Source organism: Haliotis cracherodii, unplaced genomic scaffold (assembly GCF_022045235.1).
Source record: "Haliotis cracherodii isolate W230 unplaced genomic scaffold, xgHalCrac1.p SCAF_6, whole genome shotgun sequence".
Taxonomy (NCBI): Eukaryota; Metazoa; Mollusca; class Gastropoda; order Lepetellida; family Haliotidae; genus Haliotis; species Haliotis cracherodii.
The window spans coordinates 1,401,655-1,413,719 of record NW_027266319.1 but is presented as its reverse complement, the minus strand read 5'-3'; the positions used below and the strand labels follow the sequence as shown (position 1 = coordinate 1,413,719).

Below are 12,065 nucleotides of genomic sequence, written 5' to 3'. Positions count from 1 at the left end.
GGAGACATCTGTCAGGGGCGTGGGAGGGAGTGTAAGACATCTGTCTGGAGATCATCTGCTGTATGATGAAGTACAGATGTTGACTGTCTACACCGGAGTATCGCCCGGAGAAATTGATCACGCTACAAAGCATGTAAAGAACACCCTTAACAGTTTGCATGTATTAAGTACTATACTTTCAATGCCTACAGACAGCATTTGAACAAAATACACAATTAGGCAACATGTTTCTGCAGGCATCAAAGTGACAAGGTATTCTGTGTTGTAAGTGAACAAAACGTGGCGGTCATCAAGTATCTCCCGACAGCCATCTTTCGGACATGGTGTCAACTTTAGGTATCCTTCCCTTGGCACTGTTAAGAGTGGGCAGCGTAGGGGAAGAGAGCCTGGAAGATTATCAAGATTAGGAAGACCGTCAAGAAAATGTTCATAAACTACATGATGTGATTATTGAAGACAACTCACCACACAGTACATGCATCATCCAAATACACATGACAGCACATGCATCATCCAAATACACTTGGCCAGTACACCTGGGGGCCCATCCGTCAACCAGCTTGCTTTTAACAAGGTTTCAAAGGGTTCATTTCGTTGGTTGGTAGCGTGAATATATATACTGAACAACAAAAGTTCCTGTGACATTGAATAAGATTTAATGCAAAGTTATGAGTTTTTTTACCAAATCTGAAACAATTTCGGTTTTCAACAGATAAAAGACTCCTGTAAGTGTTCAAATGGTTTCATTTGCCATACTGACTTCAGAAAATGCGTGATTTCATTAAAAAAAACCATGAACATGCCAAAATGTCAATTTACAAATCAATAGCGTGTGTGTCCACCTCTGGTTGCGATGCAAGCAACACATCTTCGTCTCATGGAATGGACCAGGCGGCGCACAAATTCCTGTGGGATATCTGTCCATATCTGCTGGAGCATCTTTCGAAGTTCCTGGAGTGTCTGTGGAACACGTGGTTGACGTCGAAGGCGCCGATCAAATCTCATCCCACATGTGCTCGATTGGTGAGAGATCAGGAGAGCGAGTCGGCCAGGGGATGACATTCACGTTGTTTTGTTGAAGAGAAAGTCGAACAATATGAGGCCGGGCGTTGTCATGTTGAAAGGTAGTGCCTGGGCCATGACGACGCAAAAACGGTAGAACAACAGGGCCGATGATCTCGTCGCGGTAACGCTGTCCTTTTCCTCTACCAAACGGGTCCTCTGTCTTGCTGTAATCCCACCCCATGCCATAACGCTGCTGCCCCAGAACCGATCTTCTTCCATGACACAATGATTGACGTAACAATGCATATGGAATCCCGTAAATGCACATGTTTTTATACCCATTCTTGGGTAGTGAAATGCATAGGGCTTGAATAAAAGTCATCTTTTGCATGGAATGCATGCTTTTCTGTAGCAGTTGCGTTTTTGTGACTTGATTCCATACATGTACTTCAATATTGAAAACCAAACTTTACTTGTTTGAAAAAATACACTAAAATATTGGTGTCACAGGAACTTTTGTTGTTGAGTATATGTAGTTGGTTGTATGGCTTTCTGGTATCAATACAAATTCACCACCACACACACACATCCAGACCAGAATATCAAATGGTCGGCCACACTTCACAGGACGCCTTGCTTATTCTCTATTTTGACTCATGTCTTAAGTCCCCGTGTTTTATTAAAGACGAACAATTGACTTGCCTTTGCATGTGTTTGTGTGGGGCAGGATACGGTCACCTTTTCGCGAATACCCTTTATCATCACTCTTTGATAGTGATTCATAAACACATGCTCATGATATAGTCTGACTGTTTTTGGCAGAGATTTCTTATGAATGTGGAAAGGGTTTGTAGCCTTTAATTCTGGAATAGGTCTTCAGCAATCCATGCTTGCCGTATAAAGCGACCGTGTTTGTCGTGAGAGGCGACCTACGGGATCGGGTGATCTGACTTGATTGATGCATGTCATCGTATCCCAATTGCGTAGATCGATGATCATGATGTCAATCACTGGATTGTCACGTCCAGATTCGATTATTTACAAACCGTCGTTATATAGACTCGTTGAGTGCAGCGTTGAAAAACAAACAAATCATAGAGTCGGTACATGTTCAAATCCGACTTCTTGTTATTGTACGGAATTCTCTTTTGTAAGAGGAGCAGATTTGAACCTAGTGAAAACAATGTAATGAGACGATCTTGTCTAGGATCTAGCCAACGGAAAAAAACAATATTTTATAAGTTTGGGCAACTTTGGAGATATAGGCCTAAATTTCGAAACAATTTTGCGAGGGCACTATAGGCCTAGCCAAGCGGGATCAGTAGCCATATCTGTGCTTGTAGACCTCTGCGGCTTGAAACCTTTTCCACAAATTAGAATAGTTGGATTTGGCCGAAATATGTTTGAATTGTAACATCGTTTCCTTTTGTCGCTTTGTGTACATCTGATTGCACTTCTAAACGTTATGATAGGACAGGCTTACTGTCAACAACGTCTGAACGTGACCGTGACGTCTCAAAGACTAGGATTAGAGTAGCTTCCCTTTGACCAAGGGCACTTACTCTAGCGGACTAGGTATATGTTGCTTCACCAGTGTATAAGAAACAGATTTCAGCTGGAACTATATTGGCTACTGTCACTGTCCGACTGACACATCATTTACCCTGTGACGTAATAAATATTAATGCGCGCATTCCAGGAAAACTCGCAATGTTTAGGTAATGATTGTGAGAGAGGGAAAGCGATTTTCCAACACAGAATTAAAGAATGATATTATATGATAAAGAGGCTACCACTAAGTAGACACAAGTTATGGATAACAAAAGCGACGTTTCGGTATAGATCCTTATACCATTGTCACAGTCTTGCTTGACAACGGTATAAGGATCTATACCGAAACGTCGGTCCAGACTCGATTATTTACAGACCGCCGTCATATAGCTGGAATATTGTTGAGTGCGGCGTTAAACAACAAACCAACCAACCAACCAAATCACCGTCATTGTAATTTGCTTCTCTCCTGTGAATCTCATTGGCGTCTTCATTATATTGTTATCTTTGTACATTAATCCTACCTTGTGAAAACATATCAACATGTATATATAAATATTAACTCTATGTCCTTACTCAGTATTCACCTGATAAAAAGGCAGTGAGAAGCTATCTTTATCTCATATCAGAAGGTATCAACCCGCTTCGTCTAATCTTTTAAACAGGTAAACAGCAGCCATTAGACAGGGTTATAATCTATCAGAACCGTCTCCACCCTCTGTTTATCTGACATGGGAACCACCTCCACTGACTCCTTATCTAACATCGGGAAAAAAACAGTTATTCTTTAAAAGGTCAGGAAAGGCAGTTTCGGCTCTTTTCTAGAAATCTAGAATTGATTCTGTTTTATTTGGTTAAAACTATACTTTCCAAATTTTGGCCCAGTTATCTATCATTTGTAAATCGTCACTTAGATATATACTCGATGGTAAAGGATAATCAATAAAAACGAAGTGTCGTCCGCAAATAATTTGATATTACACTTAATATCATCAACTATGTCATATATTAATACCAAAAATAATAATTGTCCTAAAACCGACCCTGGATGAGCTCCATCAAGAATTGGTTAAACACCGGACTTGTAGCCATTTATTACAGTACACTGTCTTCTATTGTTTCAGCCACTTCCAAACCATGATGTAAGAGAACCCCTTATTCCAAATACTCTCAATTTATGCAATAATCCTTTATTCAACATACTCTCAATTTATGTAATAATCCCTTATGCCACATACTCTCAATTTATGCAATAATCCCTTATTCCACATACTCTCAATTTATGCAATAACCCCTTATTCCACATACTCTCAATTTATGCAATAATCCCTTATGCCAAACTCTATCGAATGCTTTACTTATATTACAAAAGTCTGCTCTAAATTGTTTACTACTATCAAATGTCTTTGCTATAAAATTATACAAAGCAGTAACTTGATATGATGTTGAACCCCCCTCTGTAAATCCAGATTGCAATGACGTTATTGTTGCCCCATTTAAGATGACAGTCCATTCTTGTCTAAAACACGTCTCAAACACTTGGGACAATCAACGAGGAAGGGCTACAGGTCTGTTGTTTTGCAATCATGAACTTCGTTCCATTTATGTTTCGGCTATAGGAGAAACCTCCCACCCATCAGGAAAGATGGAATTTGATAAAGACATGTTAAATACAGATCTATTAAACAACGGTAGCTTGTCCTCAATCAATTGTACCACATAACAGAAAGATAGCTCTAATTTGATGTTTGTAAGCTTATACAATTTTAATTAGTTTTAGAGGAGTCACATATATATTCATACGTTGGATTTTCAACCGCCGCCATCCCCCAAAGTAGTTATTTAATAAATTAGCTTTACCATTACCATCTTCATGTAAAGAATTATTTTGTTCAATATGTGGAAACTTTGCACCTATCATTGGTTTGGTCAAGACACACTACGCGTCGTCATGTGGTGCGACCAGGGTCTGTATGAATAAGAACGAGATTTTCAGTGTATTAACTTGCCTTTTCGTATTTCTATTCCTAAGTTCTAAATTTTCCATATCTATGTATCTAACATGAGTTCAGCACATGAAAATAATAAGTCTAAATATACGTCCTACCTTTATATACCGTGTCTTATCAATCACGTGATTGTCTCTGCGAATTACACCAGAAGAAAAGAAAACCAACGTTAGATAAAAAAAAATTCTCGTCAATATAAAGGCTGCTCTGGATCTGTCCTGATAGTTACTCCTGCAGAATGAAGTCCCTTCTCCTCAGCTTAGTGGCGGCCACGGTGCTCGGGGTGGTGATGTCTCTTCCCTTCCGCCGAGAAAAACTGGAGCAACTCATCCCTCTTGCCCGCAGCCTGGGGGCGACGAAGTTCGCCCACTTCGTTCACGAAGCCAACCTGACAGCTAACTTCACAAGGAAGGGTACGTCAATGCATGGTTGTAGGCAGGTTGTTACAGAGTGGTTCTTGAGGCTGACCATTGTAGTTTTACTTTTGTCAATGTAACGTAGACGATAAAGTACTGACAATCATACGGTCTGAATTAGATGTAGGGTATAGAACATTGAGGCAAGAATTAGGAATCCCCATGGACACCAATTGTGAGGTTGTCAACCGCCTCCCGAACATCATCTAATGTTTTACTCTGATTCTCGAATCCCCAATACTAATTAACACAAATCTCGATAGCATTGGAAAAAAATTGCTGTTGTAACCGTGCTGCTCCCTAAACACATTTTGATTTTGACTTATCACTACACAGAGCTACCGGTTGTCCCATTGTGTTTTCCAAATAGATCCCCGATCCAAATCTGCATCTGCATTATACTTCAGCAAAGTGCATGCGTTATGATCTAACGGCAAATGCAACATGATTCTCACGTCATAAAACACTTGTCTTCAGACACAAGTCGTTCAACAATATATTTACTTATCGAGTTGGAAACCGGACCGGTAAAGATTTTTTATCCGCCATTACGCTGAGCGACGGCGGACAAAACATTCGTTCCCTCTCGAGGTTTACAATCCGATAAGTAAATACAAGATGCATCATCGAAAATATAAGTACACAATTTTGAAGGCAAGTATTTTTTTAAGCGAACTGTGAAAAACCACGAACTTTCAGGAAAATACTGGAATAATGAGAAATTGTTTATTTGTTTTTTCAAGTTTATTTAAAAAACCCTCGATATTTTATATTTTTTCTCAGTTTTTCGTTTATTTTGCTGCTATTTAAATTATAAATAATCTTCAAATAACGACAAAATAATCGAAATTACGAAAAAGTAATCGAAAACATTCAAAATTTCCTATTTTTGAAATAAGCATAATATAACAAGGAAAAGAAAATCACAATTACGAGAAAATATATAACTGAAGTGGCGAGAAAATACAGAACGTAACGTTTGCATCTCGTCAAGCTTCATTAGGTTTGGCTTAGCGCTGAAAATAAATTTCTGAAATTGGGCCGACTTATTTCCGTCTTGGCGATTAGAGCAGGAGAAACAACATTTACAAATCTCGAAGGTTTATGAGGTTGACTCTCTGATAACCATTTTCTGTCATATGTAGTGATCGAAACAGTTGGGCCCATATTTGTAAATAGCTAAGCTTCATTGGATTGACTTAGTGGGCCCACATTTGTAATTAGTTTGCAGGAATATATTGCTATATTGGTGGGAAACGTATGTATGAACCATTTAGTTGGACGTGACCTCCACGATAGGTATACACATTCAATGAGGCTGACGTCACTAGCTGATCACTCTTACTTTTGCAAGAATAATACAAAACAAGAAACGTACATCAAATTACATGTCGAGAGGTAATAGCACTCAGTCTGTTTTTCCCACTGTAACACATGAATCACTTACAACAGTAGTGGGCTGTATGAACCTGAACATGATGTCTACACTTGGAAGGAACTCGGACATGAGACAAGGCTCTGACCACAGACCTCACACTTTTCGATATTATTAATATGAATATTGATGAGTCCACGATCTAGTTATGCGAGTTCAACTATAGTTTATAAGTCTGATCCAATTAAAAGTCAGAAACTTGCTTTAAAATGACAACATAGATGTTCGCAGTACAGGTTTTTGGAAGTAGCACATACGATCTACAACAAGTTTCGAATGTGCCCACCTTGCACGACTTGACAAGCAGAATTGCCTCCCCTCTCGTACCACCGAAAACCCTGTATCATTTCTCAGTCAATATGTACATTGCCGGAGAGAATCAGTCAATGTACATATAGCCTGATTTTGACATTGACTGTGACACATACAGATTCAGAGTGACAAACAACTCCCCACACAAGACTGTGTAACGAGTGTCATGACTTCAGCTACATTTCAAAACTTAACAGTTACAATCGAGCATGCTCTTTCTCCTAAGATTTTAAAGAAGGTCACGCGACTTTTGCTCAAAAGTATCTGTATCAGGGTTGCAGCATTCAAGGCTTCAGTAACGCATTGAAAAATATATGTGCTAGACATGCATGTGAATAACAGTTCCAAATTTGACGCATCAGGAACAAAATGTCGGATGCAGTTCGCTATTGGGACCATATGTTCCCTGTTTTGTAAAGTGAACAATTGACTTGCCTTTGCACGTATTTGTGACGGGTGACAGGATACGCTCCCCTTTCTGGAACACCTGGTATCATTACTATTTGATAGTGTTTCATAACAAATACGTATGATATAGTCGGTATCCGACACTGGCAATGTCCTGTGATTACGGAAAGTGTTTTGTTGCGTGTGTTTATCTGTATAGCGATATGGATGTTGTTTTGTTGCGTGTGTTTATCAGTATAGCGATATGGATGTTGTTTTGTTGCGTGTGTTTATCTGTATAGCGATATGGATGTTGTTTTGTTGCGTGTGTTTATCTGTATAGCGATATGGATGTTGTTTTGTTGCGTGTGTTTACCTGTATAGCGATATGGATGTTGTTTTGTTCTTGGAGAACACAAGTCAGTTTGTATGGAAACGTTCGCACCTTGGACAAGAGACTCTGAACAGCTACGTCTTGTTTCAGCCGGGAACTTCACCCTGTTCGTGCCAGACAACGCGGCCTTCGAGGGTCTGTCTAAAAACATCACACGCAACAAGACTCTGCTGGCACAGCTTGTCCTCTTCCACTCAGTCAACGGAACCTACAACAGATCCGAGCTGATCCGGAACAAGAAACTAAAGACGCTGTCGGGTGGATTCCTGTACTTCAACCACACTAAGATAAAGGTAGGCATGAACTGTACTTTAACCACACTAAGATAAAGGTAGGCATGAACGACACACACTGTCGCCGAGATTCCTGTACTTTAACCACACTAAGATAAAGGTAGGCATGAACGACACACACTGTCGCCGAGATTCCTGTACTTCAACCCCACTAAGATAAAGGAAGGCATGAACGACACACAATGTCGCCGAGATTCCTGTACTTCAACCCCACTAAGATAAAGGAAGGCATGAACGACACACACTGTCGCCGAGATTCCTGTACTTCAACCCCACTAAGATAAAGGTAGGCATGAACGACACACACTGTCGCCGAGATTCCTGTACTTCAACCCCACTAAGAAAAAGGTAGGCATGAACGACACACGCTGTCGCCGAGATTCCTGTACTTTAACCACACTAAGATAAAGGTAGGCATGAACGACACACACTGTCGCCGAGATTCCTGTACTTCAACCCCACTAAGATAAAGGTAGGCATGAACGACACACACTGTCGCCGAGATTCCTGTACTTTAACCCCACTAAGATAAAGGTAGGCATGAACGACACACACTGTCGCCGAGATTCCTGTACTTCAACCCCACTAAGATAAAGGAAGGCATGAACGACACACACTGTCGCCGAGATTCCTGTACTTCAACCCCACTAAGATAAAGGTAGGCATGAACGACACACACTGTCGCCAAGATTCCTGTACTTCAACCCCACTAAGATAAAGGTAGGCATGAACGACACACACTGTAGCTGAGATCCCTCTACTTTAACCACACTAAGAAAAGGTAGGCATAAACTGTACTTTAACCCCACTAAGACCGAGGTAAGGAAGAACGACAAACGCGACGTGTAGATTTCTGTACTTTAACCCCACTAAGACAGAGGTAAGGAAGATCGACAAACGCGACGTGTAGATTTCTGTACTTTAACCCCACTAAGACAGAGGTAAGGAAGATCGACAAACGCGACGTGTAGATTTCTGTACTTTAACCCCACTAAGACCGAGATAAGGAAGCACGACAAACTCTGTCGTGTATATTTCTGTACTTTAACCCCACTAAGACCGAGATAGGGAAGCACGACAAACGCTGTCGTGTAGATTTCTGTACTTTAACCCCACTAAGACCGAGGTAAGGAAGAACGACAAACGCTGTCGTGTAGATTTCTGTACTTTAACCCCACAAAGGGGAAGGTGTACGCTGTTTAGAACACACTCCTGACAAGACTTGAGTTTCAGATAATGCCCATGTCATTAGAGTGATGTAGATGTCGTCCACGGTGATGTTGCATAACGCCTAGCACGTCTGTCCTTTTATCTTCATGCAGGCAGTGCTTGTGAACAACGTCACTATCACTGAATTCAACAAGCGAGCCTCGAACGGGTTCATCTTCCTTGTGAGCAAGGTCATACTGGAGGGATCAGGACTGGTGAACAAAACTAACAACACGTCTGGACAAGTCCGCCGTCAAGCATATGTCTTGTGTCGTAATGGCACATGGGGTGTCAACTGTACTATCCATGGCAACGGTACCCATGGCAACGGTACCCATGGAAACTACACACAAATTACAAACATTGTCAGTCAGCCGATTGTGCATGCCAGCGGCAGATTATGTCGCAACGGGTTCTTAGGTATCAACTGTACTCAACATGGGAACGGTACTCATGGAAACGGAACCCATGGCAACGGCACATTATGCCTCAACGGGTTCTGGGGTATCAACTGTACTCACTATTGGAACGGTACCCATGGAAACGGTACCCATGGCAACGGCACATTATGCCTCAACGGGTTCTGGGGTATCAACTGTACTCACTATAGGAACGGTACCCATGGAAACGGTACCCATGGCAACGGCACATTATGCCTCAACGGGTTCTGGGGTATCAACTGTACTCACTATAGGAACGGTACCCATGGAAACGGTACCCATGGCAACGGCACATTATGCCTCAACGGGTTCTGGGGTATCAACTGTACTCACTATAGGAACGGTACCCATGGAAACGGTACCCATGGCAACGGCACATTATGCCTCAACGGGTTCTGGGGTATCAACTGTACTCAATATAGGAACGGTACCCAAGGCAACGGTACCCATGGCATCATGACGCATGGCAGCATCACTCATATTTTAAGCCAGGGCTATGGTCAGTACAGTACCTTGATTGCGGACTTGATGAAATCTGGCGTCTGGAGCGAGCTCGAGAGTAAGTAACAAACTTACTTCTTTCAGACATTGTGTCACTGTTTGGAATAGTTTTCTTGTCAAAGTGTACAATAATCCTTGACTTTGCCCCATTCCTTGTTCTGAGAGTATAAGTATGTAATCATTAGTATAAGCCACGCTGATATAACACATTCCGTTATTGACTGAACTAAATCATCCTTTGAGGAGAAGAGATTTATCGCACAACCCCTACCGTTGTGTGGAGATGCGTAAATGTTAAGATACAATGATAAAACACGTATTGCTGACCTTGTCTCTTCCTGTAGGGCCTCAAGTGACCCTCCTCGCGCCAACCAATGCAGCGTTCAGCAAGCTCCCGACAGCATACAGAAACAACCTGGACAATCACGCCAAATTCCTGGAGAGTACGTGCATCTTTTTATTGGGCATTGCACATCATCCGCACATGACTTAATAGTAACTGGATGTTTCTTGTAATGATATTTACCTCCAGCAAAGGTCCAGCTGTATTGAAAGACCAATGACAATATCGTACACAGTAGTGATGTGTGCAACGTTTGGTATTTTCAGGTACCATGATGTACCACGTCCTTGACGGCATCCACGCCCCCACCTCTCTGCATCAGAACGACATGCTCACCTCCCTAGAGGGACATCGTATCCACGTCGGCATGCAGAACGGTGAGACACATATCATGGTAGACGCAAATTAAGGCCTGTATACGATGAAGACACAAGCCAGTACACGCGATGGACACAAGGACCGTACAAATTGAAGACACGCGCCAGTACACATGGTAGACACAAGACCAGTACACATTGAAGACACGTGGAAGACGTTGTTGTCAGCCATATTCACTGCCTGAAAGACCCAATACCGTGGTCCGTCTGTCCCTGGTCAATCCTAGAGTACCAACTTGTAAAGCTGCAGGACCTCAGCATAATTAAAGGCTTCTCTTCCTGGCACTTCAAACTATTTGCTGTTTTACAGACTAGAAAACCATTCTGTTGTAAATACATTGCAGGTCACGTGCAGCAGTTCAACAAAGCCCGCATCCTGAACGTGATTCACGCCACCAACGGCGTCATCTACGTCCTGGACGGCGTCCTTCACCTGCCAAGCAGCCCTATTGTGTGATGGAGATGTAGAATTACCCCTGTGCACGTGATGCAGTACAGCATGATGTACGATGTTGAAATAAAACGTTACTGCATCGGTCGTATGCTTTCTCTTTGTACTTATTACACATGACCTACACTGATTGTCTGCTATTTCAACTTATTACACAGGTCCCACCACTTGTCTGGACAATATATAACAAATATATTCTTGAATACGTCTGTGTCGACAGTAGATAAGAACCATTTACATATGTCTACATCGACACTGGACGAGAACCCTTTACATCTCTCTATATCGACAGTATCCTTGAACAATAGGTGAAGCTCTGTGACACGATTCCGGAGAAGCAATGTATGCAAGTATCGGTCCTAATTGTGCATAGTTACCCTGGGTCTGCCTGTTCTTGGCCGTTTGTTCGTTTCATGTATATACTCTTATTGCACGTGTAGTTAGCCTGCCCATGCACGTGTTTTTCACGTTTTTGTATTTTCTGAATACAGAAAAAACTCCCCCCAAAACCGCCCCGAGAACGTCTATAACTTTCTGCATGGAACATTGTTTTGTTTGGACGATGTGTTTTACATTATTTAGTTTGAACATATATGTTTTTTTAAGTTTTTGCGATTTTATTTCAAGTGGCAAAGTTATTTTTGCCGTCAGTTTAGGTCAAATAACTAGTTTCTAGAACGCAGTCACTTTGGCCACGTTAAATGTATGCGCCTGGACTTCACCGTTTTCTCCCCCTGGCATTTCTTTGCCTGCTGATACCACACTGTTAGGGGTTTTCGACACTGCATGGTCTTGAAGTATAAGGGGTTACTAATAGACAGTTTGAAATAATTCAACAAACAAAATCAACGAACATTTTTATTCAAAGGGAGCTGTCCATATGTCTTTTCCACACGGTATGGTTTTCAAAATGGGTCACGTGGCCTGCACACAATGCATTAT

General features: G+C 41.6%; 1 protein-coding gene across 1 annotated transcript; it reads left to right on the top strand.

The window, feature by feature from the left end:
* The first annotated feature begins 4,803 nt into the window (after window positions 1-4,803).
* Window positions 4,804-11,133, top strand: LOC139445876 (uncharacterized). The gene is made up of 7 exons (XM_071227110.1): window positions 4,804-4,978; window positions 7,600-7,802; window positions 9,125-9,650; window positions 9,888-10,010; window positions 10,297-10,395; window positions 10,562-10,672; window positions 11,017-11,133. Exons 1-7 carry the CDS (start codon window positions 4,804-4,806, stop codon window positions 11,127-11,129), a joined length of 1,350 nt encoding a protein of 449 aa, XP_071083211.1. The 3' UTR covers window positions 11,130-11,133.
* The last annotated feature ends 932 nt before the right edge of the window (window positions 11,134-12,065 follow it).